Source organism: Aythya ferina (genome assembly GCF_964211825.1).
Source record: "Aythya ferina genome assembly, chromosome: 29".
NCBI classification, from domain to species: Eukaryota; Metazoa; Chordata; class Aves; order Anseriformes; family Anatidae; genus Aythya; species Aythya ferina.
Genome location: NC_140326.1, coordinates 320119 through 347406, shown reverse-complemented (window position 1 = coordinate 347406; position 27288 = coordinate 320119). Strand labels below are relative to the sequence as shown.

The 27288-nt window shown below is 62.8% G+C and overlaps 4 protein-coding genes across 10 annotated transcripts; all 4 read right to left on the bottom strand.

Annotated features, from left to right (window-relative positions):
* Nucleotides 1–2381: 2381 nt before the first annotated feature.
* On the bottom strand, nt 2382–6825 carry GBA1 (glucosylceramidase beta 1; the record flags this gene model as incomplete). 4 transcript variants are annotated; one of them, XM_084500318.1, is made up of 11 exons in its annotated part: nt 2382–2745; nt 2894–3019; nt 3168–3331; nt 3447–3671; nt 3827–4064; nt 4157–4329; nt 4414–4547; nt 4673–4819; nt 4896–5087; nt 5286–5399; nt 6369–6825. In XM_084500318.1, the coding sequence occupies 11 exons, from the start codon at nt 6823–6825 to the stop codon at nt 2643–2645; spliced, it is 2073 nt and encodes a 690-aa protein (XP_084356444.1). In that variant the 3' UTR covers nt 2382–2642. The 4 variants fall into 4 exon arrangements, with proteins under 4 accessions (XP_084356444.1, XP_084356446.1, XP_084356445.1 ...); XM_084500320.1 differs by lacking the exon at nt 6369–6825 and adding an exon at nt 6132–6202; XM_084500319.1 differs by lacking the exon at nt 6369–6825 and adding an exon at nt 6128–6192.
* On the bottom strand, nt 6334–12605 carry ENTREP3 (endosomal transmembrane epsin interactor 3). Of its 2 annotated transcripts, none has more exons than XM_084500325.1 (12): nt 11538–12605; nt 10810–10866; nt 10535–10645; nt 10256–10381; nt 10067–10174; nt 9707–9867; nt 9481–9580; nt 9320–9404; nt 8620–9198; nt 8262–8330; nt 7746–8008; nt 6334–7134 (listed from the first exon to the last, which is right to left on the bottom strand). In XM_084500325.1, the coding sequence occupies exons 1-12, from the start codon at nt 11754–11756 to the stop codon at nt 6964–6966; spliced, it is 2049 nt and encodes a 682-aa protein (XP_084356451.1). In that variant the 5' UTR covers nt 11757–12605; the 3' UTR covers nt 6334–6963. The 2 variants fall into 2 exon arrangements, with proteins under 2 accessions (XP_084356451.1, XP_084356452.1); XM_084500326.1 differs by having other exon boundaries at nt 8262–8327.
* Nucleotides 12606–14075: 1470 nt separating this feature from the next.
* Nucleotides 14076–16473, bottom strand: SCAMP3 (secretory carrier membrane protein 3). The gene is made up of 9 exons (XM_084500317.1): nt 16343–16473; nt 16173–16250; nt 15913–16047; nt 15716–15836; nt 15510–15638; nt 15162–15321; nt 14629–14730; nt 14430–14547; nt 14076–14297 (listed from the first exon to the last, which is right to left on the bottom strand). Exons 1-9 carry the CDS (start codon nt 16388–16390, stop codon nt 14151–14153), a joined length of 1038 nt encoding a protein of 345 aa, XP_084356443.1. The 5' UTR covers nt 16391–16473; the 3' UTR covers nt 14076–14150.
* A 1904-nt stretch (nt 16474–18377) lies between these two features.
* On the bottom strand, nt 18378–27115 carry CLK2 (CDC like kinase 2). Of its 3 annotated transcripts, none has more exons than XM_084500315.1 (13): nt 26937–27115; nt 25058–25227; nt 24622–24856; nt 22776–22872; nt 22362–22428; nt 21916–22032; nt 21513–21679; nt 20947–21041; nt 20451–20580; nt 20091–20173; nt 19781–19860; nt 19457–19547; nt 18378–19021 (listed from the first exon to the last, which is right to left on the bottom strand). In XM_084500315.1, the coding sequence occupies exons 2-13, from the start codon at nt 25225–25227 to the stop codon at nt 18839–18841; spliced, it is 1515 nt and encodes a 504-aa protein (XP_084356441.1). In that variant the 5' UTR covers nt 26937–27115; the 3' UTR covers nt 18378–18838. The 3 variants fall into 3 exon arrangements, with proteins under 3 accessions (XP_084356441.1, XP_084356440.1, XP_084356442.1); XM_084500314.1 differs by having other exon boundaries at nt 22776–22869; nt 26937–27070; XM_084500316.1 differs by lacking the exons at nt 22776–22872; nt 25058–25227; nt 26937–27115 and having other exon boundaries at nt 24622–24760.
* Between the last annotated feature and the right edge of the window lie 173 nt (nt 27116–27288).

Sequence of the window (27288 nt, the reverse complement as noted above, 5' to 3'; positions counted from 1 at the left end):
GCACCCTCAGCAGCCCGGAGCAGCGGGGAACAGCTTGCCCCCTGCCCGAAAGCTGGGGCTGGCAGCAGAGCCCAAGGCTCCTCGCTGCTTCTCCACCAGCACTTGGTGAGGGTTAAACTGCTCAGCCACCCTCTGCGCCGTTAGCTCTCCCTCTCCAGGGTGGAGCAGCAATTTATGACTAATTTTCTCCTTTTCAGCCATATCAGATACAGCTGTAGGGCAACCCGATCCATCTTCCCCTGCCCTCCAGCACTGTCCCGCTGCAGTGCGGTGCACACCACAGCCCCCCCCGTGTGCCCGGGGCCAAACCCCAGGGCCACCCACTGCAGGAAGAGGGTGGCTGGGGCCAGGCAGCCCCCGGATAAAACCTAGGGAGCGAACAGGCAGCCCCAGAAGGAAGCTGCTGGCCCGTCCCCTCTGCCCCACACGACTCCCACCTCCAGCTGTGACTAACTCATCAGCCAGGTGCTACACCCAGGCTAATTAGCCCCAGTTTTGGGGAGGGATTAATTGATCAGATGCAGCCTGAGGCTGCTGGCCTGCTGCCCCTGACCTGGGATGCCCCGTGCTTGCCCCATTCTTTTCCTCCCTGTTTTGGGGTCTGGCACAGCCGTGGCCCCGTGGCCAGGCTCGGCTCCCACCGCAGCCCCAGCAGAGCCTGGCAGCCCCAAAACGTCCCCGAACAAAAACACCGCAGAGGCTGCCGGGACAGACAGGAGCTCGTCCCTATCAACAAGGGCTGATAAGAGCTTCTTGCTCAGCAGGAAAAGTGAGACCCAGGGGAAGGGCTACGCCTTGGCGCTGAGCTGGTGGCACAGGAGCCACTGGGCAACCCCACTGAATCCTCAGCCAAGCCGTTTCTTGCTGACGTCCCCAGCACACGGGATTTCTCACTCCTTTTCGGGTGAAGGAGCCTGGGGCACGAGGAGTTTGTCCCTCAGCCAGTCCAGCGCCGTCCTGTGGGGACGGGAACCCGTGCAAACACAGAGCTAGGGCTGAGCTGCCCATGTGGGATTTGGGGTCTGTGTGTGCCCCAAATGGGTCAGTGCTTTGTACATGGGTTAACGAGCCAAGCCCAGAGTGCAGTGATGGGATTTTCCCCTCCTCGTTTAACCCAGACTTGTTTGATCCTTTGGGGCCGAGAAGAGGAGCAGGACAAGGGGATGTGCCTGGAGGAGGTGAAGCATCTGGACACTGGCTTTTATTACTGAGGCTGGGAAAACCTCCAAAAACGTGTAAGTGAGGGACCTGCGAAAAAAGAAGCGGGTGGGAGAGCAGCAGCTGCTTGCTGGAGCCTGGTGCTGGGCTGTGGGGATGCCTGGAGCAGGCTGGGAGCCGCCACAATCCTGGAGAAATATTTCCCTCTTGTGGACAAACACAAAGGGCCTCTGGGCAGCAGTGGGGTCCAGCAGCCACCCCACTCCCCAAATGGCAGCTGTGCCACCCCAGACACTGGACGGGGGGGCTTAAGGGGAAGTCCCTTCACTGCTGTCAGCCCCGACAGCACCGGGAAGCTGCGTCTTGCCTGCCCTGACCCAGCCCCAGCCTCCCTTCCCAGCCCTGCCTGCAATTGTGACCTCCCCTGCCCTAATCCCCCGCACACCCTCGTCGCTGCCTCCCTCCTTCCTGGGTGTGCCGGCGCTCTGCACCCACTCCTGGTCCCATGCCTGCTTACTCACCCTGCCTGGCCCCGCAGCTCCGGACGATGCTGAGTCCCACTGGGGACAGCGTGCCCCATCGCAGGGCTGCTGCTGCCTGGTGGGTGCCATCTCGGCTCCTTCCCTGAGGTCTGTGGGCTGAAGCTCACCCGGGTGATTCAAAACCTCAAGCGGCTCGTGGGGATGAAAACCGCCTACGCTCCAGCAACATCCAGGGATCCACCTCCCTGCAGAGCCCCACGAAGCCTGCAGACCCGTGACCCCATCCAGAGCAGACTCGTGTCCCAAACCCCCCACACTGCAGCACTCCTGGAGCTGGTTCTGCCTCCAGCCCCGGTGCTGGGGAGCTCCCTGCAGCCTGGGCTAAGACGTGGCCGGGGAACCTGCAGCCCTGCAGGGCTGGGGAGCCCCAGTGCAGAGCAGAGATGACAGGGAGCAAGCCCCAGCTCCACGAGAATGAGGCCAGGCAACATGTGCAGGGGGCTCGCACCCTGCAGGGTGGAAAGCTGAAGCCTCCTCCTGCTCCAGGAGCATGCGTGTGCAGGGTAAACCTGGAGCCATATCCTAAATCTGCCCACAGCAAGGCAGCTGGGAAGCATCCAGGCTTGCTCATCCCCCTGCCAAGGATCCCCTGGTACCTGGATCCCCTCCCAGGGCTGCACCCAACCACTGCACCCAGGGAGCAGGGCAGGGACCCGGAGGTTTCTCTTCCAGCCACAGACATGGAGCCAGCATCAGCATTTAATGTTGGAGCAGCAGCACCAGCGCTCACAGCCTGTAGGATCCCCGCCCTGGGGGTGCCAGTGCCCCCGGCCCGTGCATGGCGCTCTGGGTCCCATCTCACCCAAGCGCTCGGCTCCACCACGGGGCACAGCACCGCGCCGCCTCGGCCACATCTCCCTGGACGGAGCGCGCGGGCAGCGTGGGGCCGCACCCCCACTGCCTCAGTCCAGCCCCTGGCCAGCCACGGGCATCTCAGCCCCGTCACTGCCGCCGCCACAGGTAGGTCTGGATGGAGCTGGCCGGAGCCACGGCCTCGATGAGGCCGACCGTGTCAGCCAGCCCGAAGGTCACATTTTGCAGGGACCTGGAGGGTGAGGAGGGGCAGCAGGGTCAGGAGGATCCTGCAGCAGGTCCTGAGAGCCAGCAGTGCACAAGGCCCAGCAGGATGGGTGCGCACGTAACAGCCTGGCTGGATGGGGTCCCGTGCTTGCAGGCCGGGCTGCATCACTCACCTGTTGAGGACCACCACCACCACGGCACCGTCGGGGCGCACGAAGGCCGAGTACTCCAGGTCGGTCTTCTTGGACTCTTTGGAGGCGACGAGCCCCACACGCTGGGAACCCTCTGGGATGAACTTACTGCACAAGTAAGGCCAAGAAGCAAGCCCAGGAATGAGGTCAGACCCCAGCGGAGCTCTCTCAAGACGTCCTGCACGGCTCTGCTCCCACCAAGCCGCTGCTGTGACCACAGGGCTGGAGGCCAGGCAGCTGGGGAGCCCTGACCCACCTGAAGTGCCCCATGTGGTAGAACATGGGCTGCTTGTAGAAGACGCCTTCGCTGCTGTCCACGATGATGGGGCTGTCCACGTAGTTCTTGACCCAGTTAGGACCCCCCTCCAGGTCCAGCGCCAGGTTCCAGTCGGTCCAGCCGGCCACAAAGTGGTTCAGGTTCTGCAACAGGAGACAGCACAGATGTCTGCCCAAGCAGCAGGGCGATGAGGGAAGAGGTGGGGGGTACCAGCACCACTCCCCAGGGCCCACCATGCAGGGCAGGGCAGGCTCTCACCGTCAGGATGCTGTGGCTGTACTGGTTCCCCCGCTCCCAGCAGCCCAGGATAACATCCCGCTCCCAGAAGTGGGCCCCGATGCACGCCTCCGTGGCCAGGATGAAGTAATCCGGGAAGAGCTCGTGAGTGGGCACCACGGTGTCCTGTATGGGACCGATGAAGTCTAGGTACCAGTGGATGCCGATGCCGTGGACGTAGCGAGCTGCCTGTTCGTCCTCCAGCACCTGTAAGGGACAAGAGTCGGCCAGCGCCAGGTGCTGGGGGACAGCACACCAGCACCCGCACCCTGGTGCCGCAGGACGGAGCAGCTGAGCCCTCTGTAGGGACATATGCCCCAGTGGGACTGGGCTCAGGACCCCCTGTCCTTCGCTGCGCTCACCACTTTGGCCCAGTGCGGGAGGTGGAGGCGGTTGTCATCCAGGATGATGAGCTGGATGTCACGGTGGGAGCTGTTGGCCAGCGCGGGGCCCAGGTCCCGCGCGATGAAGTCCCGCTGCTGCTCGGCCGTGAAGCCCAGGCACTGGAAGGGGTAGTTGTTGATCAGCCCGGCCGAGGGCTCGTTCTCGGCCGTCACCGCCCAGAAGGTCAGGTTGTGTTTGGCGTATTCATCCAGAAAGCTGAGCGCAAGGGAAGAGGTGTGATCCAGGGATCTCCCCAGCTCTGCCACCGAGGATCCCCTCGGCGTCTCCCCCCGTCTGCGCCTCTGTACCGCACAAAGTAGTTGGCCCAGGTCTTGTGGTACTTGTCCCCCGCCTGCCCCTTCAGCGTGCCCTTCCCGATGAAGGACTCGCTGGTCTTCATCCAGGCTGGAGAGGTCCAGGGGCTCGCGTACAGGGACAGTGGCCGTTTGGCCATGGCCGAGGCTCGGTGCAGGATGGGGATCTGCAGCACGGGGCAGAGAGAGGCTCAGCTATAAGCCCCTGTGCCCCTTCCTGCATGATCCCCTTGCTCCCGCCCGCTGCTCACCTTCAGCTTCGTGTCCTCATCCCGCAGGCTGAAGTGGGTGAGCTCGTAGTCATAGGGGACATCATCGTAGGTGTAGGCGTGCAAGGAGAAGTCACAGCTGGCCATTGGGATGCGGACGAGGTTGTACTCAAGCCCTGCCAGGCACAGAGGGGTTGGGATAGGCAGCGTGACAGGAGGGCTCCAAGCCCCACCAGCTCCCAGGCAGCAGCTCCAAAGGGTCCCCATCACCAGCCCTCCTGCCTTCCCCACGACTCCTCACCTTCCTCAGAGAAATAGGAGCGCAGCAGGTGGTCCTGGGCTTTCTCGGGCAGGGAAAGGATGTTTATGGCAGCTGAGTCAGTGACAGAGCCACCAAATCCCTTTATCTTCTGGTATCGCTGCGTCGTGTCCACAGTCAGGACGAGATCTGCAGGGGAAGAAACGCAGTGTGACAGAGGGTTGAGGGAAGGGCTAGGCCCATTTCCACCAGCCACAGCAGGTACCTGGGGCACGGAGGCTGCGTTGGAAGCTCCCCTCGCTGCGCTCCAGCCGCTTGCCGGCCTTGCTGCTCTCGTACTTGACGTAGGTGCCCGGGGCTGGCAGCACCACGGGGTCCAGCGTGTCGCAGTACGTGGCATTGCACACGCACACCATGGAGTCACGGCCAAAGTACTTGGGGCTGCAGGGCCGGGCGCCTGCGGGCATGGGCAGATGCTGGAGGGGGACGCTCCCTAAGGGGCTGTGCCCCTTGGAAGCTCTCCCCGTGCCATGGGGTGCTCCCTGAAACCCTCCAGCCCCACACTCCTCACCCTACCCGCACCCCAGAGCCCCCCATACAGCATCCATATAGAGTCCATATAGCCCCTGCCACCCCACCCCGTCCCTGCACTCACCTGCAGTCCTGGGCACCGCCTGGAGCAGCAGCAGCCAGCCCAGGACCCCGGCACACTGGGCCCACATGGCACTGCCACGTCCCCTTGGCTCGGGCAGATCCGGGGGAGCAGACCCTGTGAGTCGGGGGGCACGCCGTTAGGAAAGCCTCGAGCAGCCCCAGAAGAGCCGTTCGCAGCTGTGCTGGCACCGCGTCCGCGCTCGCTGCCAGGCCGCCTCCGCAGCGCCGGTGCCAGCCTCGCCTTTAAGGGGACCCGAGCTTCCCGTCCCTCCCACGCCTCGGCTCTTCTTCCAGGAGCAGGACGGGGACAGGGCGTGATGGGGACAGGCCAAGGCCCATCCCGCACGCGTGCCTGGCACGGCAGCGCCTTGCTCAACCGGGGTCACGGAATCACGGCACCGCGCATCGGGGTGGCGGAGAGCTCAGAGCCCACCTCGTTCCCACTCCCACCACGGGCACCACCATGGGCACCAGCCCAGGCTGCCCCCAGCCCCACCCAGCCCCATTCGTGCCCCCGACCCCCTCCAGCCCCCAGCCCCCTCCTGCCCCCGGTCCCCTCCAGCCTGGCCCCGGCCCCCCCCCCAGGTCTGGGTCCCCCCATCTCTCCGGGCAGCCTGCGCCGTTCCCCGCCGCCCCCCCGGTGAAGGATTTCCCCCCGGTCCCCGCCCCTGAGCCTCCCCCCGGCAGCCCCGAGCCCCCTGCCCCGCTCCTCTCCCCGCTGCCCCCGTCGGGCCCGTAGCCCGGTTCCCGTTCCCGTTCCCGTTCCCGTTCCGGGACGCCCGAGGGGAGCCGCGCCCCCCCCCCCCACCGGCGGGTCCCGGGAGGAGGCTGCCGGGCGCTCACCCACCGCCGGCCCGGACCCCGGACCCCGGCTCCCGGCCCCGGGCACCAGCCCCGTCCCCGCGCTCCCGGCACCGAACGGAGCCGCCACCGGGCGCCGCCCCGCCCCGCCGCTCACGTGACCGCCGGTGTCAGCTGACACACCGGCACCGCTCCCCCCCCCCCCCCTCCCCGGTCCCCCCGGTCCCCACGGAGCCCCCAGGCGCCCATCCAGGCCCCCCGGCCCCGTCGGGCAGGCGAACACCTTTATTTGGTTCTCTAGCGAGTGGCGGAGCAGCTGCAAGCGCCGCAGCCCGGTGGCAACGGGACGGGCCCCCACCCCCCCACACCGACACCCCTAAATCTGTGCAGGGACCCCCGGGGCGGTACCGGGGGGCGGGGGGCGCGGGGACACGCAGGCACGGCCGGTGCGGGACGGGGCAGGGGGGGCCAGGCACAACCGGCGGGGCTGGGACGTGGGTGCAGGGCCAGGGCGCTACCGGGACGGGGCCAGGGCACTGCCGGTATGGGGCCAGGGCGCTACCGGGACGGGGCTGGGGCACGGCCAGCGCAGGGGACCAGGGACAGCAGTGGGGACAAGGCACGGGCACTGCGGGCACAGGCACGGGGTCGGGGCAGGGGACGGGGGCACAGCCCGCTTGGCCCCACAGCGGCCACCCCAGGGGACCAGCCCCTCGCCCCCGACCCCGGGAAGGGGCCATGAGGAAGCCCCAGGACAGCGACACCGGGGCCCGGCCCCGCAGGTGGGGAGCAGCGTCCAGGAGCGGGGCCCTCCCGGCACCCCCCAGCTCCAGGGTCTCTGCGGAGGCCGAGGCTGTGCCACGGGGCCAGTGCTGCCCTCAGAGGACGCTCTCCTTGCAGGTCCCGCTGAGGCTCCGCGGGCGGCCACGCTCCAGCCGGCGGGCGGACAGGAGCCGGCGCAGGGACGAGGTGGAGCTCAGGTCCCCGCAGCTCCGCAGGTGGATGCCTTCCTGGCGCTGCTCCGCTCCCGGCCAGGCGCTCCAGGGGACCTGCAACCCCATGGAGACAGGCTGTGGCACTGCTTGCCCACCCTACGGGACGACTCCCGCAGCAGGAGGGGATGCCTGTGCTTTGGGGGAAGCCTGTGTGCTCCAGCAAGGAGGCTGGAGGCAGGCGGATGTGCTGGGCAGGATGGCAGGAGTGGCAGGGGATGGCAGAGGCGTGCATGACACGCACACGCTGTCATTAAGGACAGACTTGTTCCCATCGCGGCTCCCCGGGCTGCGCAAGGCCTCCAGAGTCCCGCAAGGGAGGGCTAATCCCAGAAAGCAGGAAAAGGATCATTACGCTCCCCAGCTGGGAAATCGAGGCTGGGATTTCACAGTGGCTTCCTCGAGGCTGCAGTGACTCAGGAGCAAAGCCAAAGCCATTGCAACACACGGGGCTTTCACACTCACGGCTACAGCTGGCCAGGGCCAAGGGGAAGGGACACATCCTGGCTCAGGACAGGCAGCACCCAGCTGCAGGGGGACAGAGGACCCAGGACCCCAGGGAGGCCAGCGCCAAGGTGCTGGTGGGTGGGAGAGGGCATGTGTGGGGCTCCCTGAGGAAGGGGAACTGGGGAAGGGTGGGCAGGGACGCCCCGTTTGTCAGAGCCTACCTGCTTGTGCCCCTGGGGGCTGTGCCCAGGCACCTCCACTGCAGCTGCGGGGTTGCGCTTGGGTCTCTGCAGGAACCTGGCCACCAACCCGCGGGTGCCCCGGCAGACCTTTAGGTCCCCCAGGGAGCGGGTCGTTGTCTTCGACAGCTGCTGCGTCACCTTCTTGGACACCGGCAGCTTGTTCTTCCCCACGGAGCCAGCGCGGAGCAGCGGGGGCGAGTCACAGTGCGAACGGTGGAGCAGGCAGGCCTCCGAGCACAGCCCTGCAGAGACGGAGCTATGATGTGCCAGGCAATGTGGCCCTGTCCCTGCAGTCCCCGTCCCCACTGTCCCTTGTCCCCACAGCTCTGGGGACCCTCTCATATCCTGTTGCCTACCAGTGGGCACAGAAGCACATGCAGATCTCCAGCATCCCATCGCCAAAAAGGGTGATGCTGACCCCTCAAGGGACTGCCGAAACCCTCCCCCTAACCCTCCCCACTGTTTCCCAGTGCCCGCAGAGGACTGTGCCCTGACCTGTATCTGCAGAGGAATTGGACACGTTATCCTCCAGTGCTTTGGTATAAAGTACTTCCCTGAAATCTGCTGGAAGCACAAAGAACACATTCAAAGTTTGGCATTGTCCTGTGCTGCCGTGCAGCCCCACAGTACCAGCCGGCACCCCCACCAGGCCCAACACCAGCATCCCCATCCTCCCGGCCAAGCAGTCCATGTGCCTGCCTCTCCCCCTTCCCCTGGAGCAGCCACCAACCCCAGCCCAGCTTTAACCCTGCCCGGCCTCAAAGAAATGCAGCAAAGTCCATGGAGCATCCCAGCTGCACCAGTCAGAAACTGCTGCACACACATCCCCGTCTCGGCAGCCGTTCCCACCTACCGGTGTCACCAACCATCAGGACACCGGGGTCGCTGTGCGATCTCACGAGGGGCCGCTGGCTCAGCCCTGGGGCTGGAGACGAGGGGCAGGAGGTCTCGCTGTTGCGCCGTGGGTGGAAGAGGCGCCCACTGCCGGGTCCTGCAGAGCGGCTGCCCCTCTGCCCCTGCAGCGAGCTCTTGTCCTTGAGCCGCACCTCGGGGAAGCAGGGCCCGATGCAGCGGGCCAGCCCCTCCAGGCGGTTGCAGCTGTGGGTCACGGCTCCCCCCACCAAGATGCCGTTGTGGCCGGGCTCTGCCGTGGAGCAGGAGTAGGAGCGCTCGCCACGTGCCCGGGGCTGCGGCGTCTCCTCGAAGGGCCCCTGCAAGCCCAGCGTGGGGCTGCGCGCGTGGTGGCTGCACTGCACGCAGTCCACGCTCAGGCAGTAGTCAGCACGGCTGCGCTGGATGGAGCGGAAGAGGACGTAGTCCACGGAGCGCATGGAGCCCTGGAGCTCCAGCAGGCACGAGTCCTCCGAGGGGCTGCTGTCCCCGGGGATGTCCACGATCTCGGACATGATCAGGGACCCGCTGTCCATGGACACTGCAAGGAGAAGAGCGGGCGTCAGCATCGAGCTTGCTGCAGAGGGCAGGTCCTGCAGCGCTGGGCCTGGCCCGCTCCCCCCTGCCCCGCAGCGGGGGTGCGCAAACAAGGCCGCGCTCACCTTCCCCGCTGAGCACGATGGAGGGGACGCGGTCGCAGGTGCAGGCGTGCGAGCCATCAGTCAGCTGCGAGTCGAACAGCGTGGCCTGCAGGGCAGCGCCGTCAGGGCACGGGCAGGGCAGGAGCGGAGCCACGCTCTGCCCACGGCCCTGCGGCTCCCACCTGGCTGTCCCCGCGCAGCCCCATCACGGTCTCGTAGGAGGGGGGAAAGTCGGTCGGGTATAGAGGCACAGGGCTGTCCATGGAGCCATTGTAGGTGATGCTGAAGACGCAAGAGCAGAAAAGCCACCTCAGGTGGGACAAGCTCTGTTTGGTGACAAACGCCCCCCCTGCTGCTGCACTGAAGCGCGCAGGCTCGACTACAGCAGCCTTGCTCCCTGCTGGGTACCTCTGCGCGTCGGTCTCGGAGCTGCACGTGTACTCGGGTGGATAGTACGGGGGGGGTGGCACCGGAGGCACGAACTCCTCGAAGTCCAGCATGCTCTGCAGAAAGGTGTCGGGGGGCGACGTGCATTCCAGCGTCACAGAGTTGGAGCGCTGGGGGACCAGCTGCAGGGAGAGGGAACAAGGAAGAGCTGGCGTAAGGGGCAGACACTCCCTGTCCAGAGATCCGGCAGGAGTACACGTCCTGCTCCTCTTGGTCCCCACAGGGCCCCTCAGCCAGGTCCTGCCCCGGCCCCCTGGTGGCCCAGCCAGCCTGGGGATGCTGCCCAGTCCCATGTCCTTGCGGGTCAGGGCCAGGCCTCACCACGTGGACAATATCCAGGGAGAAGATCTGGATGCAGCACACGACAGCAGAGAGCGTGCAGATGATGGTGGAGAAGACGGTCAAGCCACAAACACTGAAGAGGAGATCCTGGGGAGGAGCAGGACGAGCTATGGGCACCCACAGAGCCTGGAGGGGCGCGCAGCTGCTCTCCAAGGAGCCCTCACCCACCTTGAGTGCCACGCGGATGCTCCGGCAGTCAGGGTTGGGGAACATGGTCAGCATCTCGCTCTGCTGGCTGCAGGAAGCAGGCGCATGCTCCAGGTAGGTCTGGCAGCAGATGCACGAGTCCTTCTCCTGGGGACGAGGAACGCCATGAGGGACCTCCAGACCCTGTGCTCTCTCCCAAGAGCCACCAGAGAACCCAGCCACCAGCTCCCCACGTCCTCGGAGCCCTGCAGCTAGGGACGATTCGCTGTGCCACGGCCTCTCCGCCTTGTCCAGCCTCACCCTCTCGCAGGCCTCCAGGGACTTCACCAGCTGTGCGTTCTGGCAGGACAGGATGGACCCGGCCAGGCTCAGCATGACGCCCAGCACCGACAGCAGCGTGAAGAAGGTGATCTGCAGCGGGGAGGAGAGGGGCTGAGAGCTGGGCAGGGCTGGCAGGGCAGGGAGCCGAAACGCGGGCACGGCCACGAGTGTGAGGGTGGTGGCGGGGGGCACACGCGGCCCCCTCCAGCCTGCCCAAAGACATCTGCAGAGGGGAGGGTCCCCACGACACCTACCACCAGGGTGAAGGGCCGCTTCCAGGAGACGATGCCGATGAGCCCGGACAGCGCCAGCTGCAGACACACGCCCAGCAGTGAGGATGGGGAGGGGTCCCTGCTGGGCAGCGTGGCCCAGAGCAGCCCCCCCCTTCCTGGGAAGAGCCCCCCAAGCCTTGCTGGCCCAGAGCTGGCCCGGGAGCAGCAGGGCCATACGGACTGCTCCTGTGCTGCAAGCCTGGAGAAATTGCTGATTCAGGGCAGCAGAGAGCCCGGGGACTGCAGGCAGCTCTGTGCCGGGCAGCAAGGCCAGGCCCGGCCCGGTGCCGCAGGGTCGCACCGGGGTCCTGCCCTCACCCAGTGTCCATGGCAGGCAGAGTGTCCCGTGGCACAGCTCGGGAGCAAGGCCAGGCTGCCCCGTACCCCTCCACGCTGCCACTGCCGCACCCCACACACCCTTCCCCTGCCCCTTCGGGACAGGCCCATGAGCACATCACCTCGATACATGCCTCCCACCACCAAGACACGGCTCTGGGGTCCCCATCCCTGACAGTCACCCCAGGGGAACCCCCGGGATTCTCCCGCGGTGCCTTGCGGCAGCCCCCCGGCACAAGGTGGAGGAACAGCAGGGCCACACTCCCCACAGGGACCGGCAGCCAATTCAGCACGGCGCCTTGGGAGCAGCGGGGACCCAGAGCAGCAGATCCACACCAGGCCCCTCAGCATGCGAGCCCCTGCCCCGCACTCACCGAGAAGCCGGCCCAGGAGGGGCAGGAGTGACGGATCTTGGCGGAGGGCGTGATGGTGGCTGCCACCAGGCTGAAGGTGACGATGAGGACGCCCAGGATGACCTGGATGAAGCCCAGCACCAGCAGGATCTGCAGCCAGGTCCTCTGGACGCGGAGGTGGGTGAGGCTGCGAGACGTACGGCCGGTCAGCGAGTGGCTGGAGTCGCTGGGGGAGGGCATGGCGGCCCCGGGCAGCGAGCGGGAGCCACTGGCCCCAGAGCCCCCTGGAGCCCCGGGGCCACCGGTGGGACCACGCCAGGACGGGGACGAGCGGCCCAGGGGAAGCAGGAGCGGGCACTCGCCACGAACAGGCCGGGCTCCACCTTTTGTCTCCCGGAGGATGCTGAGGGTGGTTCTTCCCCGCGCTGGGTGCTCCGGGCAGCGCCCACGGCCACGCAGGACCCGGGGCTCCCAGGAGGTCCGCGGGATGTCCCGGGAGGACAACCAGCCTCAGTGGTCCCTGCGCATCCCACCGCCGCCCTGGCTCCGGCCAGCGAGCCCGCCTGGAGCCGCGGGCCTGGGGGTTCTCCCCTCTCGCCGTCCCTCGAGCCCTGGGTTCAGGCCACCAGGCGCTGGGGCTGCTCCGCAAAGACCAAGAGACGGTGCCGGGAGCGCGGCCCCCGGGCCGTGCAGGGGGTCCCCGAGGCAGCGGCAGAAGGCAGGGGCGAGCTCGTGGCTGCGCTCCCCCCCCGAGCCCCCGAGCATCCTCCGGAGGCAGCAGGCACAGGGTCCGGGCGCACGGAGCCCCGCGCGAAACCGGCCCGGTCCGGAGCCCTCCCCCCAAAAAATAGCCCCGCTTCCTCCGCTGCCGTTACCGGCGGCCGCGCCGTCCCGGGCCCCCCAGCCCCGGCTGCGGGCGGAGGGACCGCCCGGCCGGCGGGATGCCGCGGGGAGCGCGCCCGAGCATCGCCCCCGCCGCGGCCTCCGGGGGCCGCTTCCCGGAGGGCGGCGGGGCGCGGAGCGGGGTCGGGGGGGAGGCGGCGGAGCGGGCGCGCCCCAGGCGGAGCCGGGCGGATCCGGGCTCGCTCCCGCCGCCGCCCGCAGCCCCGCCGGGAGCCCGGGATGCGGCGGCCCCCCCCCGGCCCGCCCCTGCGCGGCACGCCGGGAGCTGTAGTCCGGGAGGCTCCGGTGCGTCCCGGCCGGCCCCGTTTCCCACCCCCTTTCCCCTGGCGACGCAGCGGAGGCGAGGAGGAGTCGGAGTCGGTTTATTTCTTAAATTAAACCTGAAGGCGGCGTGGCGTTCGGCACAGCAGCACGGGACAGGCCGGAAGGGGAGCAGCGCGGCCCCGGGGCAGCAGGAGGGGAAGCGGCGACGGCCGCCGGGTCCCAGCCGTGGGGGGCGCAGAGCGGAGCCCCCCCCCAGCAGCAGGGAGCCGGCCCCCAGGGGAAGGCACGACCCCGTCCCACCACCCCAGGAGCAGCAGGAGGGGAACCAGCCGCATCCACTGGTGGATGAAAGCAGAACTCGTGGTCCCCAGTCCCCTGGTCCTCTTGGGGGCACTGGTGGATGGGGCTGGGGCCAACAGGGGCAAGGGGACACAGGGCACAGTGTGGGGGCAGTGCTGCACGCAGGGACGGGCTCAGCCCCCCAGGAGGGAGGAGGGTGAAGCCACACAAAGAAAGGACACAGCTGACTGGGGAGTGCTAGGGAGAGGGAGGGGGGCACCGTCCCCACAACGGGCAGAGATGAAGAAGGGAGAAGCTGTTCACATCCCCGAGGGCTGGGAGCGAGGAGGGGCAGAGGGAGCTCAAGCTGGAGAGGTACGAGGAGCCCTCCTCAGCACCCAGCCTGGATTTAGGGTCCACCAAGCACCAGTCCCAGAGAGGAACTGCACGCAGGCTAAAGGCAAAGAGCCGCCATCAGAAGCTGATGCGCCACCGCTGCCTGCAAAGCAGTGCTCTCCTCACAGCCCCGTGCTTGGAGTAGGCTCAGCCCAGCACCATGAAGGACAAAGGAAGGGAACGGGATGGAGTCTGCCTCCCAGCTCAGCACCCTGGGGACAGAGCCAGCCCAATCCCACATGAGCACTCCCCTGGGGAAGACAGGAATGATTTCTGGGCAGGGAATGAGGTCCTGCTTCCAAGAAGAGGCAGGCAAAAGCCTCCAGGGCTGAGCCAGCCCACACACACCCTGGGACTGGACACAGGTGGGAACCCTCTGTGCCCTGGAGCACACAAGTGGCATCACCAGGTGGGGAAAGGGGAGATCCTGGCCAATAGAGAGGAAGGGCAGCAGCCATTTCAGTCCCTGTCACACACCCAGAGGGGACTCCTGCCCCCCAGCAACTGGTGCTGGAAGGAAGGACAATGACTGGGCCACTGCACCTCCCCCCCGGCTCCTTCCCCCAGTCCGCTGAGGGAGGGAAGGGGACCAGCACGAACCAGACCAGCCTCCATCCACGAGGAAAGGGGTTAGAGCAGCAAACGATTCAGGCACCAGCACTTCCAAGCTGGGATGAGGCAGCCTCTGACAGCTGATGCAGACACACGGGGATCCAATGAAAGTGCAACTTGGATTTCCTCTTCTTTACCAAACAGCCCACGTGTGAGGGACAAGCCAGGGCCCCCACCCCGCTAGGGTGCCCGGAAGGCGTTGGTGGCCGCACCCGCAGCAGCGTTGGCCGCCGCTGTGCGCACTGCCTGGTTGGAAAAGACCCCTGCGGCAAACTCCTCCTGCGCCTTCTGGAAGCTGGCACCCGTCCGGCGGTACAGAGAGTGAATCTGGAAGAGAGCAGCAGGCTCAGGAGTCACTGCCCCAGCCCCATTCCAACACCAAGTGCACAGAGCTGTGCTCCACGCCAGCCCAAACCCACGCATCCCGATGTTTTGCCCCAGCGTTCACTCCTCACTCACCTTTTTCAGCATAATGATGCCCAACACAGCCACCGCTGTGAAGAACAAGGACACCAGGATCATCATCACAGCCACAGCCGTGTTCTTCCTCAGCGCTATCAGACTCAATATCCAGCCACTGTAAAACAAGCAGCGGCTGTCCACGGGTTCCCTCTGCCCCACCTGCCTCCCCCTGCTCTGGGGTGAGCGCAGCACGTACCTGAAGCCCCAGTTGGGTATGCCGATGGCCTGCAGCACGTACATCACGTTCTGGGCAAAGAAGACGAAGAAGAAGACAAAGAAGTTGAACGAACTGTCACTCCTGGGAGAAAGAAACAGACGAGGTTAGGCCAGAGAAAGCGATTCTCAAACCTTCCTCAAAAGCAAGGAGAACAGGCAGGCACCAGACGTGCAGCCACCTCCCTTAACCAGTGGTTAAGGGACTTGTAACGGGGAGAGGGGGGAAGCAAGAAGAAGAGGCACAAGGCAGTACAGGGATGTCCAACAACAGCCATGGGAAAACACTCCTGTGACCTCCTTTGTCCCATCCAGAGCAAAACGTGTTTCTCACAGAGGGGTTCAGCCCAGGATCACATCCCTGAGACCCGTAGGAAACACAGGTACGGCGCTGGGACACCCTCAGTGCGCAGTCCTGTTCTAGCACAGAGCCTGGTTTCCTCCGTTACAAGCACCAGCCTGGCAGACGTCCCACCCCACTGCTTTGCTGGCCCATGAGCTCCAGCAGATACACACCTGAAGGCTTTGTACATGGGCCTATACCAGCAGACGAAGGAGCAGGGTGTGTAGAGAAGAGCCCAGAGAATGGAGAGGCCGAACCCAGAACCTGACGAGGGATCCACGCAGAACCAGGCGAGCGAGGACAAGAAGTTCAGGAAGAGAGCAATGGTGCTGGCTGAGGGAGAGGACATTGGTCAGGCGCCCCAAGCAAGGCTCCCCACTCCCCATGCCAAGAAATCACCCCCCTGGGCCTAGGCACCGAGTTGCAATCGCAACTTCTCCAGAGCAGCAGCATTCCCTCACGTGCAGGAGGCTCGATCCTCTACCTGCTCCCCAGACCTCGTGTTCCACGTGGGGACTCACCCATCCAGAGGTAATACATGGTCGAAACTGTCTTCTGGAAGTCAGCGGGGATCTCCACGGGGATGTCCTGGTAGAAGCAAGGCTTCACAGGGCAGAAGGATGGCAGCGGGGGCCAGTTGTTCAGTCTCGCTGCAGAGCAAAAGGAGGTGAGAGGCAGAGAAGCGCAGCACCGTGCAGAAGGGGCCCGAGGGGCTCTGGGCACTCACTGGCACCGCTGCCGAGGGCGGCGTTCTGCAGCTCCCGCTCCCGCCGGTCCAGCTCCTCCGCCTTGCGGTTCAGCTCCTCCTGCCGCTTCAGCAGCTCGGCCGTGGCGGCTGCCGCCGAGGCCTGCGGAGGACACGCGGCCCTCAGCTGCCTGCTCCTCCCCCGGCCCACCCGGGCTGCCCCCGCCCAGCCCCGGTACCTGCGTCCCGTAGGAGCCGTAGTTCCGGGGCTCCGTGGGGCTCGGTCTCCTCGGGGGCTGCGCGGTTCCCTGCGGCGGCGGCACGCCTACGGCGGGCGGGGCCCCGGCCGGGGCATGGTACGGCGGCGGTGGCGGCTGCGGGACCGAGAAGGAGGCGCTGAGCCGCCGGTAGAGCCCGGCCGCGACGCGCCGAGCCCCGGGCAGGGCCACCGGGAGGCGGCCCCGGGGCACCGCGGGGCCCAGGCCCACCCCCGGCTCACCGCGCCGTTCTCGAAGGGGTTGTAGGCGTCCAGCGCCGCGCTCTCGGGGCCGGGCCGGTGCTGCACCACGGCGGGGTCCTGCAAGAGACGCGGCAGGGGCTGGCACCGGGAGCGGGGCCGGTACCGGGGCCCGAAGCGAGACCCGGGGGCGGGACGGGGCCGCCCCGCACCTGGAAGGGGTTGTCCGGGAGCACCGCGGGGCCGCCGCGCTGCGCCATGGCCGCTCCGGGACCGGCACCGGCAGCACCGGGACCGCCCCGCGACGGCACCGGACGGGCCTCGCCGCAGGGGGCTCTGCGCCTGCGCGGGGCGGGGCGGAAGCGAGCACGTGACGCGGCCACGTGGCCCTGGGGTCACGTGGCGCCGAGCCCTTTTCTCTCCCCCCCCCCTTTTTCGGCCGCTCTACCCCGTCCGCAGCGCAGGGGCTGCTGGGAGCGCGTCTCCATGGCAACGCCGTCCCCATGGCAACGCCGGGATGGGGCCCGGCCTCCCCGGGGCCTACCAGGCCTCACCCGGCCCCACCGGGCCTGGCCCCACCCGCCCTGGGCCCCGTTCAGCCAGGCCCAGCAAAAAGGCGCTCTCCCCTGCGGGTACCCAAAAGGTCTCAGCCCCAAAGCCAAAGATTTGCCCAAATCTCGCCGTTGCAGCCCCGGGGCCAGGCGAGCGTTAGCCCCGGGTGCAGCAAGGCGGCTGCTTCACTGCCCCCCAGCGATGCACGGCGGGTTTCGTGGACGTGAAACGGTCAGGGAGGAATTGGTGGCACGACAAGCGGCTGGGGTAATTAAAGTGGTGCCTCCCGGATGGGTTATTTATGGGGATTGCCGATTCCAGCAGCTACAGGCAGCGTGCCGACAGCCCCCTCCCAAAAAGGAATTCCCCAGCATGAGAGATAAATCCCCACCTGCCTCTAGTTCCCCTCCCAGACTTCAGTACTCAGCAGCAACTACACCTCTTGTCTAAAAATCTCCCCTCCTTCTGAATAGAGGAGATTTAAAGTTATGCACAAAGCTGTGAGCTCCCCCCTCAGCCCGGACAGCTGCCACCTCACCGTGGTGCTCTTGGCTGGGAAGTTAAAAGCTGCAGATTCAGATTTTGGACACCACGGTGCTGTGTTTTCTGAAGTCTGACAGACTGCAGATATTATTTGCTCAATTTAATTCCAATGCAGGCTCACCCAGGGGCTGGCTACAGATGCAGCAGGACCAGGTCTTCCCCCCACTCTCATTCCCTGGCACACACCACCTGAGCTGCATGGCTGTCTGCTGTCTGACCGGGCAGTGCTGCAGGAACCAGGTAAAAGCTTCCAGCACAAGCTCTTTAAGACCACAAGTGCGTGGAGATGAGCCAGAGTCATTCCTTTTGTGACACCCCCAACTAACTCCAGGTGAAGCTGGTGTTTTCCTTTATCTCTGCATGATGACATGGACAGAGTCTGCCACAGACTGATGGCACAACAACAAAGGGACACACTTGTGAAGAACAGACCACGTCTGCTGTTCCTGACACAAGACTCTTCCAGACACGCGTGGGCAAAGCAGCAAGACAGAGGTCCCATCAGGTCTATGACTTCCCCCAGCAAATCCCATGGAAAAGCCCAAGTCAAGGGCCCAGCCTCACAAAGAGGCACAGGCAGACCCATTTCCCTGTGCTGGGCTACAGCACACACTGCTGGGCCACCCCCTGTAGGCATCTGTACAGCCCTCGATCACCTGCCCATGGAGTAAGGGGGTTTCTCTAGTAAAGCAGCACCTAGGCTGCTCCCTTCAGACCTTTTGAGCCTGGCTTTACCACACATATCTAACTAGTCCCTGTTATCCTTTTGCTAGTAGAAAGACTTGTTTCATATACTAAATCTTCCCACCTTTGAATACCAGTCTCAGGGCACAACACAGGACCCATGTTTTGCCACCCACCATGCCAGAATCTGCCTGTCCTGGACCTATTTCAGGCCAGCTGCAGCAGCTCAGAGCAGCTCAGACAACAAGGCCATCATCCAAGCTTGGGAAGAACTGGGCAGGTGGGTGAATAAAGCTGGCTTTGTTACCCAGGGGTTTACCAGACTGAAGCAGCTTTCTTCCTGCAACACGAGGATGCATCTTCCTTCCCTCTGCAGGGTGCAGCACAGTCACCACCTCTCAGGAGTAAAAACCACCAGCAGAACAGCCTCGAGACAGGCTGCTGCTGGTCCAAACACAGGCCGGAAGGTTTATTCACTTCATATTTATTTCTCACAAAGACTGTACAAAATTCTTATAAAACTCTGGTGTGGGGATGGGCTATGACATTGATCCAAAAAATAATTCCCATGCAATCCCACCAGTTTCATAACTTACAAGGAAACAGATAAGCTACAGAGCTGCGAGTCCTGGAGTATTTACACTGAGGCGGGCAGGAGAGAACAGGAGACAAAGCAACACATGAACAGAGGTATTTACAATATGGACATACAAGCCCCTCGCCTCACGATAGCGGCAGCAGCAACAGCAGGAGGTTGTGGTGCTCAGAGGCTGATAGAGAATATGGGCTATTTACAGTATCTCACATATTAACAGCTTTACAAACATGTCCAGGGAGTTTATGTATAAAAAAAGCACCAAATGTCTGAATAGAAATCACACAGGCCTCCACGGGGGCTAGAATCTGAGGGCAGGCTGGCACCTGTGGCGTCACCGGCTGATGTCTCTGCTAGAGTCCCACATTTTTGTGCTTGGCTCCATCTCCAGCATGTCGAAGAACGGGTGCTTGAGGGCTTCAGCCAGGCTGATGCGCTTGGACGGCTCGTACTCCAGCATGCTCTCAATGAGGTCAAAAAGGCGGTGATGGTCCTCGGCCTCAGAAGTCAGGTACCGCTGTGGAGAGAGAGGGGAGAGGTCAGGGCGCAGGACACTGCACCCCGTGCTGGTCACAGAACGCTCCCTGGCCTGAACAGCTAAGGTGGGGGAGGACTGGTCTGTTCAGACCTGCATTCATCCTAAGCCTGAACTCTAGGCCACTTTAACAAGCACAGAACTGTCAAGGGTTTTCCCCCTTCCCCATCTTTCCCAGACACTTCCTGAAGTCTCCTCGCCCTCCTCCTCATCCACTTGAGGTTAAGCTCAGGCTGCTGCAGTCCTCCTAGTTTATGTCTGGGACAGCCAAGGCTCCTTCAGGAAGATACTGGTCTGACCCTTTCAGTGGCCCAACCTTGCCCACGGGAAGAATCTTCAGAACTGGGGCTGGCACTGTAAGACTCTGCAATGAGAAAAGGATAAAGCAACCAGGCGCTCCTGCCCACCCCGCCTTACCCGCAGTGGCTTGCAGTTTTCCCTAACATAACGGCCAGCAGAGGTGTTCTCATCCCAGTCCAGGCGGCCATGGTAGAAATACTTTTGCTTCCTGTCAGAGTAAGAGGTGGGAACAGGTTACACCCAAGCACCAAACACCTTGCAGCAGAAGCAACGCGCCAGCCCTGCCACTACTCTGCCAGGGGCGCACACATCACTCAGGACACTGCAGCAGCATGGACTGACTCAGCAGGCAGCTGCAAAGTTTGATCCCTTGAAGAGAACCGCTCTACATAAAGCGGGGAAGAGCCAGGAAGCCTGCAGTGCCCAGCTGGCCTTTCTCACCTGGTCTTCCGGATCATCCGAGAAGGAATTGGCCCCAAGATCCTCTCCATCATGGCCAGGTGCTCCCGGTTGTCATGTGTCTGAGGGAGACAAGCATAAAGGGGAGGCATGGAACAGATTAGTCTTTCTGCCTCCAGACCCGGGTGATTCCCAGTTCAGAACCCCCTGCTGGCCAACGCCTCGGTCATCTCCACAGGCCTGCAGTGATGGAGGGAACTCCATCAGCCCCAGAGGCTCCTGGCTGTGCTGGGCAACAGCCAGCATCCTCTTTCACCAGTTGTGAGGAAGCCACAGAGCAAACGGTTCTCACCTGAAACAGGGTGAAACCCACATAATATTCAAAGATGATGCAGCCGATGCTCCAAACATCACAGGGCTGGCTCCAGCCAAGCTCTAAAAAACAACGCATTTAAAAGAAAATATAGTTATGGCCCAGGATTCCAAGTCCCTCTCCCTCACCCTTTCAAAAACCAACAAGTAACTGGAAAAACAATTCCCATTCTGGCCTTCTCCTGCTACATTAGTGGCAATACGCTGCCCAGCTGATAGCAATGCCAAAACCACCGGTTTCAAGTTGTTGCCCCCAGCCCTCTCTGAATTAATCCAGCAGGCAGCTCCCCGTGCCCTCGAGACAAAAGCCTGCTGCTGCAGAAAGCCAGGGAGAACCTACCCAGTATGACCTCCGGGGCCCGGTAGTGCCTGGTGGAGACAATTGTGCTGTGATGCTCGTGATCAAAAGTGGCACTGCCAAAGTCCACCACTCTGATGGCCGTGCTTTTCACACTCCGCTCATCTCGCTTCTTTGTGAGAGAGAAAGACAGCAGTTACTCAGCAGCTTCCAAACAAGGACCAACACACAAGGACCTTACACAACCAAGGCTTTGCCACAGGGGCCCAGGGGAAGGGAATGCTTTGCAGGGTCTATTAGTGCTGGTGCATACCCTCCGATGCGCAGCACAGCACCTCCCAAAAAAACCTCTCACTCAGCTGGAGTCTGTGGTCTCCATAGCTTACTTGTATACAGGCAGTTCACCCAGATTTGTCCTGAACAAACGTGTGAACGCAGCCAGCCAACACTATCTCCTATAGTCCAACTCCTCCCCGTGCTAAGGTCAGAGACACCAAGAACCCAAAAGGACACTTCTAGAGCAAAGCTGTTGCGTTACCTTTTCCAGGTTATAGGTGAGTTCGTAGTCAGAGTTCACAAAGAGGATGTTCTCGGGTTTGAGGTCAGTGTGAGTGAGTTTATTGTCATGCAGAACTGAGGAAGCAAACAGAACCAGAGTCAAGAAACAGAAGCAAAACGATGCTGCATCCACCTGATGAGCAAACAGCATTAACTTGGGTTGCTGCTGGCACAGTTTTAGCCCATGTTTGAAGTTGGGTGTGAACAGACAGGCCAGTCTAGGCCAAGGTGCTTCGACAGAAGCACAAAGATTGATCGCATCGATCACCAGAACATACACAGGAAGGTGGACGCTGAAGTGCTCTGGGCAGCTGCCAGCCCACAGGCATCAGAAACATTATAACCAGGCAAAGAAAAAGGATTCACCCCAGGCACACATTCACCACAGAGGGGCAGGAAGGCTCAGTCTCAGGACTGGCACAGCAGCACTGTGGCAAAAACTCATTGCATCGGGCCACCAGCTGCAGAACTGGCACTGAAGTTGGGAGCCACACAGCTCTCCAGGTCAGTCATGGACCAGCAGAGAAAAGAGCAGTGAACACTTACATTTCACAGCCTGGCACACCTGGTAGGCCATGTGCCGCACTTGGTGGATGGGGTAAGGCAGATAGTTGTTGTCCTTCAGGAAATCAAAAGTGCTGAGCCCCAGCAGTTCGAAGGAGATGCACATATGGCCGTGGTAGTCAAACCAGTCAAACATCCTGACACACAGGCTGAAGAGAAAGAGTCAGATTCGGGACAGATCTGCACACACCACTCAGACGGGCTGTCCCTGCACCAGGCTCACCCTTTCCTTGCTCGGTCTGTATCCCGTACCAAGGCAACGCGCCACCAAAAACTAGCTACAGATGAATTCAGTCACACACCAAACACCTCTCCCATCCCATCCCTACAACTGCGCTAGGACGATGCTTTCCCTTCCATTTTGTCACCAGCTGAGTGCACTCACTTCTTGTTCTCGGGATCCTTCTCGTTGATTTTCTCCAGCACATTTATTTCTAGTCGGGCAGCCTCTTTGTATTTCTCCACATTTTTAATGATTTTGAGAGCAACACGTGCACCACCCCTGGGGAGAAACAGGAAGAAAACTCAAGGTCACCCTGGAGTTGTGTCAGAGACTGTGCCCTACAAAAAATGGGCTTTCTGAACTACTCTCTTCATGGGAAGATTTACACATCCTCTCCCTCGCTATGAACAGCCCAGAGACTCCCCCCAGTCCCTCTCCAACACATGGATGACCCAACGGGATGAGCACCCACACCAGCAGAGGAATACTAGAAATCGAGGGACCCATTTCCACCCCAGGCTCCTGCTTGAAGCATGAGACTATTTCACCAGCTGCGCTGCCTTTTTTCCTCATCGCCACACCCCTCCCTGCCCCAGGAGCGGGCGTACCTCCGGTGATCCATGCACTGCACCACTCTGCCGAACGTGCCTTCCCCTAAGGTGCTAATAATCTCATCTGGGAGGGAGAGAAGAAGAGAAAAGCCCATGAGAGAGTGAGCAGGACCTGGATGCAGCGCATACACAAGGCAGAGGAGAATGCATTGCAACACCTAACCTGCACACAGCTTGAGAGACCGGAGCAGCGGAAGGCTGACACCGGCTGCACAAGGCAACTGCCCTAGTTCCCTGGCACTTCAGTAACAATACAAAATATAAACGTAGTTTTAACAAAAGGGGAAGGAAAAGGAGAGGGTTTCTCTTTAATAAACAATGAAAATAAAATGAAACAGAAAGATAAGACAGATCTGCGACTGCGATGGGAGCTTAACTAGAGAGCTAAATTATGTTACGATTTGGCTGTACATCTTTCTTGTAGCCAGTCGCCGACGCGATAGATCAGATGCCCCTCGTCGTCGTCCTCCACACTCTTGGCCCTTCTGCTGCTCTGTCGACTCCGCTGCTGGCCCAGGCAGACAGGGAATTCATCATTCACCAATCAGATTTTCAAACCAGCGCAGCAGCCAGCGTCACGCATTGGTTGGTTTGGAAATTCACATGGTTGTTTGAGGAGGGGTTGCAGGAGGAGATTCCCAGCCAATTCATACGGCACAGAGGAATATATAACGATAGGGATATTGCAAGGGAACATGTCAAGATACAACACACTAGCTCAGAAAAGAAAAAAACAGTTTGCTTTTCGTTGTAGCAAAAAAAAAAAAAAAAAAAAAAAAAGAAAAAAGAACCTACAAACAGCCCCACCCGAACCAGTGTGAGAGCAGAGACGGGCAGAACGAGGGCTAGCAGAGGGGCAGTGGAAGGAGCCAGCTGCTCTTGCTCCTGTGGGGGCTTGGAGAGGAACGGCACTGGCCTATGGGTCCCGGATCAGTGCCAAGAGAGCACGCCAAAGCACGACTGCAGCCGGGCACTCAGTGACCGCAGGGAGAGGCTTGCTTCAGCCCCGCATCAGCCACTGAGGAAAGGCAGCAGGAGGCAGGTGCCGGGAAGTCCTGCACAAGCAAAGGGCCAGACTGCCCCACAGACACTGCCCATCCCCTTCCAACAACCTCCCACGGTGGCTTCCCCCAGCCCCAACACTCAGATTAAGATGAATTCAGAGATTTCAGAAGCAACTCTTGGTACAACGATCCATCCAAAACCAGAGAGAATTTACAAGTAACTGCCTGGGGGCAGATGTGACACTTCTTTCTAGACCCTCCCCCAAAGAAGCTGATCCTGGAAAGACCAACTTCCAGGAGAGAAGCAGAGGCCCAACAGGGAATAGGGACAGCCTGGGATGAGGCAGATGAGAGATTTTATGTCAGAGAAGAGAAAACTCCTGCCTTTGGTTCCGCTAAGCATCCCCACACCTGGGAGCAACCAGACAGCAGACTCGGGACCTGAATCCAGCCCATAACCCCGTCCCTGGACACACAGTCAGAACAGACCAGACAACACTGAGAGCTCCACACACAGAGCAGAGAACATGTCTGGGGTCTAACAGAAGTGGAAGGTGAACAGCAGAACAGACAAGAAGAGAAAGCCGGGGACACTGCTGGGAAGAGCCTGGGATGGTTACTGCCTCCACCCGGACTGACCAGGCCACAAGCTACGTTCACCTGCCAAAGCCCCTGGCGTGACAACCCAAGTCAGCTGCGCCCACCCAAAGGATCCTGCTCTGACACAGGACCCAGCTCACAGAGACGGGGCTTCCTGCCACAGAACACAGGCCCGGATCAGGGATCAGCGGGGGCCACGGGGACCTGTCGCAGACAGACCGAGCTCTCTGGGATCAGGAGCAGCTGAATGCTTCCTGTACAAACCTCACACAAAGACCGCTCAGCTGGGGTTCCTAGACAGCTCTTTAATGAGCATCACCACACCAAAGCAGCACTCTGTAGGGATAAAGGAGCTGTGGAGCACAGCACCACCCCAGGGGGACATGCCAGCCCTGCGGGGCACGCCTGGCCTTCCACCTCTGAGCGGGCAACGCTAAGGCAGGGTCTGAGCTGCCTGTGCCCAGCTGGCACAGGGCAGCCACTGCTGAGGCGCACCAGGACGGTGGACAGGAACCGCTGCCTGCATCAAAGGCTTTCTAGGCATTTCTCAAGCTGAGTCCGAGAGAGTGTTAGAAAGTGAGTTTTCTACTTACCCAGCTTGCCACCTGCGAGAGAAAGGTTACAGGGGAGGCCCAGCACAGCAGGATACTCACCGATGAGGAGCGACTAAAGGACCGGCTGCGGCGCCGCCTCCGCCTGTGCTTACGCCGGCTGCTTTTGCAGCTCCGGTAGCTGCCCTCGCGGTCCCGGGAGCGCCGGTACTCGTAGGAATGACGGTACTCGGGTTCATAGTAGGCTTCTCCTCGCTCACGGCTGTAATCGTTCCGCCGGTAGCTATCACAGTAACGCCGGTCGTAGGCCCTCCTGTCCGCTGAGTGGTCGTCGTAGCTGGGGGGGAAGCAACCCATGGGGATAGGATTACAAACACTGTTCAGGAAGTGACAGCTCAGAGCATGCAAGCCTGCTAAGTACAGGACGGACCGAAACACCTCGGGTCAGCTGGGGACAGGTGAGGCGCAGGGTGGCTCTGGCAAAGCGATAGCAAGACGAATCAGCCAAAATCCGAGCAGCTCCGCGGGGCTGACTCACCTCCTGGACCGAACGTGGTAGCTGTCCTCCCGACGGTGCCGACGGTCACGCTCGCTGCTGCTCGACCGTGACCGCGTCCGCCGTCGCTTGTGCTTGCGACTTCTGTAACGCTCATGGTAGCTGCCCCGGCTGCTGCGCTCCGACGAGCGGTACCTTCTAGAGTGAGGCATCTGCAGGAACAACACAAGGCCGTGACTATGAGGCGATGGCAAGGGAGAGAAACCAGCACGTACAGTCAGTAGCCAAAGAACTGTTAGGACAAACAGGGGGAGGCAATCAGCATGTCTAAGTACGCATGGGGGATTTGAGAGGGAGGGGACAAACCTCTGAGGAACCCCGGAACCTCATAAGAGTGAAGATGCAGCCACCCCCATGGGCCACGGCTGCTGTGGTTTTGTTCTCCAGGTTACAATTCCCCCTTCACTTCTTATCCATGGTCTTTACTGGCCACAGCTCCAGGAGCAGCATTTGTGCTTTCAATGCTCCTACTTTCTCTCCCTGACCCTATGCCCTCCCCAGGAAGCATAAACTCTCCACCGAGAAGAACTGAAAATAAAACAAAGCTCAGCTTATTACTGATGCCAGGCCCAAATCCTTGCACCAGCACTGCAGACACCTAAGTGGGCAACTGCTGAAGAAATGCCTCTGTCCTGCTGCTGAGCCAGCACCACCTACAGCTCTCACTCCAAGCACAGAGGCCCCTACAGGATCCAAGGAACAGGAACACCGTCTGCACACACAGATGTGTTAAGGCAGCCTCGTAGGCCTTACCTCAGAGGCAAGGAATACTCACAACTCTGCCCTGTAGGTGGGACGTTAGAGTCAAAAATGAAGAAGAAAACGCCTCAGTAAGACCATACACCCAGTTCCACCTCTGAAGTGCAAGTTCTTAGGGTCGTGCTCCTACCCCCAGACCTCGCTCCAAAAATATCAGACTTTCCCAATGCGTATTTTGGTTCTCAAGCATTGAGCTGCTAGATCTGCCCTGTCTCCACAGGTAAGAGGCTGGATTTCTGCCCACACACCTCCTGGCGGATCTTTCCTCCCCCCTCAGAACGCACACTCGCCTACCTGGCTGACTTTCTGCCCGCAAAACTCTGCTGACGTTAGGGGCAGGGCTACCAGAAGGCAAAGCTACTCCCACAGCCGTGGCGAGCTACAGGCACGTACTCATCGCACGCCGACAAATCTCACCCTCGGCAGCCAGGCTGGGCTCCGCAGAGCCCCTGGCGGTCCCTCCCCGGCGGTGGCTCACCGACACCCGGCGCTGGGGCCAAGGCGAGCGCCGAGCCCGTCACACCCCCTGTGAGCGCCGCGCAAGGGAGACGCTCCCAGCCCTTAATTAAAGGCAGCGCTGGGAGGCGACGCTGGCAGCCCTCCAGCGGCCGGGCAGCCCTCCTTGCACGCAGGCGGAGGCCGCACCGGGGCGTTTCGCTGCGCTGGAACCGGTTTGGGGATCATCGGCGGTGGGGCCGGGCCGCCAGCAGCGAGCTCGGCCGCCGGGCGGGGCCCGCACCGGACGCGGCGCCGAAAGAGGAAGCGCCGGGACCCGTCCGCAGAGCGAGGCCCGAGGCCGGGGCACCGGGACGGACCGCGCCGGGGGGGGGGAGGGGAGAGGGGATGGGGAGAGCTCGAACCCCCCGCCCGGTGCCCCCGGGCCTGGCCGCGGCCTCCTCGGGCGCTCTGGGCCCGCCCCGCGAGCGCCCCCCCGGAAGCGCTCGGGCCTCGGGAGCGCGGCCCCGACCTTGGCGAGGAGCCTCCGGGAGGCCCTGCCCGGCCCGGCCCGGCCCTGCCCAGCGCGGCCCCGGGGGCGCCGCCGCCGCCGAGCACGGAAGCGGCCGCCGCGGCCTAACCCCGCCCGCCCCGCCCCGAGCCGCACCGTCCTCGCAGCCAGCCCGGTGCGCTTGTCCCACAGGAAGTCCGTGATGGCGGCCGTGGGCCCCCGGGGATCCCGGGCCCCGCTCCGGCTCCTCTCGGGCTCCTCCGCCGCTCGTCCTCGCCGCCGCCGCCTCCTCCGCCGCGCCCCGCCGCGCCGCGCCGCCGATCCGGGTCTCAGCCAGGCCGCGCGCACGCACGACGCACACGCGTACGCGCTTGCGTCACGAGGCGCGGCGCGCGCACGGGCCCGCGCGCAAAGGCGGCGGGGCGGGGCCGGGGGACCGGGGGCGGGGCGGGGCCGGGAGGGAGGGGGGACGGAGGCGGGGCGGGGGGCGGGGCGTCGAGCTAGACCA

What these genes read in the sequence shown, in the direction of transcription:
- ENTREP3 (XM_084500325.1), bottom strand. Translation starts at nt 11,756, where the DNA reads ATGCCCTCCCCCAGCGACTCCAGCCACTCGCTGACCGGCCGTACGTCT. An exon ending in CCCTGGAGGCCTGCGAGAGG is followed by an intron (nt 10,382 to 10,534) that starts GTGAGGCTGGAC and finishes CCTCGTCCCCAG; the next exon opens with GAGAAGGACTCGTGCATCTG. An exon ending in CCCTGGATATTGTCCACGTG is followed by an intron (nt 9,868 to 10,066) that starts GTGAGGCCTGGC and finishes CTCTCCCTGCAG; the next exon opens with CTGGTCCCCCAGCGCTCCAA.
- SCAMP3 (XM_084500317.1), bottom strand. Translation starts at nt 16,390, where the DNA reads ATGGCGCAGCGCGGCGGCCCCGCGGTGCTCCCGGACAACCCCTTCCAG. An exon ending in ACCCCTTCGAGAACGGCGCG is followed by an intron (nt 16,048 to 16,172) that starts GTGAGCCGGGGG and finishes TCGGTCCCGCAG; the next exon opens with CCGCCACCGCCGCCGTACCA. An exon ending in GCATCATTATGCTGAAAAAG is followed by an intron (nt 14,298 to 14,429) that starts GTGAGTGAGGAG and finishes GCTCTCTTCCAG; the next exon opens with ATTCACTCTCTGTACCGCCG.
- CLK2 (XM_084500315.1), bottom strand. Translation starts at nt 25,227, where the DNA reads ATGCCTCACTCTAGAAGGTACCGCTCGTCGGAGCGCAGCAGCCGGGGC. An exon ending in TACCACGTTCGGTCCAGGAG is followed by an intron (nt 24,857 to 25,057) that starts GTGAGTCAGCCC and finishes CTTCCCCCCCAG; the next exon opens with CTACGACGACCACTCAGCGG. An exon ending in CCTTTAGTCGCTCCTCATCG is followed by an intron (nt 22,873 to 24,621) that starts GTGAGTATCCTG and finishes TGCCTGGGCCAG; the next exon opens with CAGCGGAGTCGACAGAGCAG.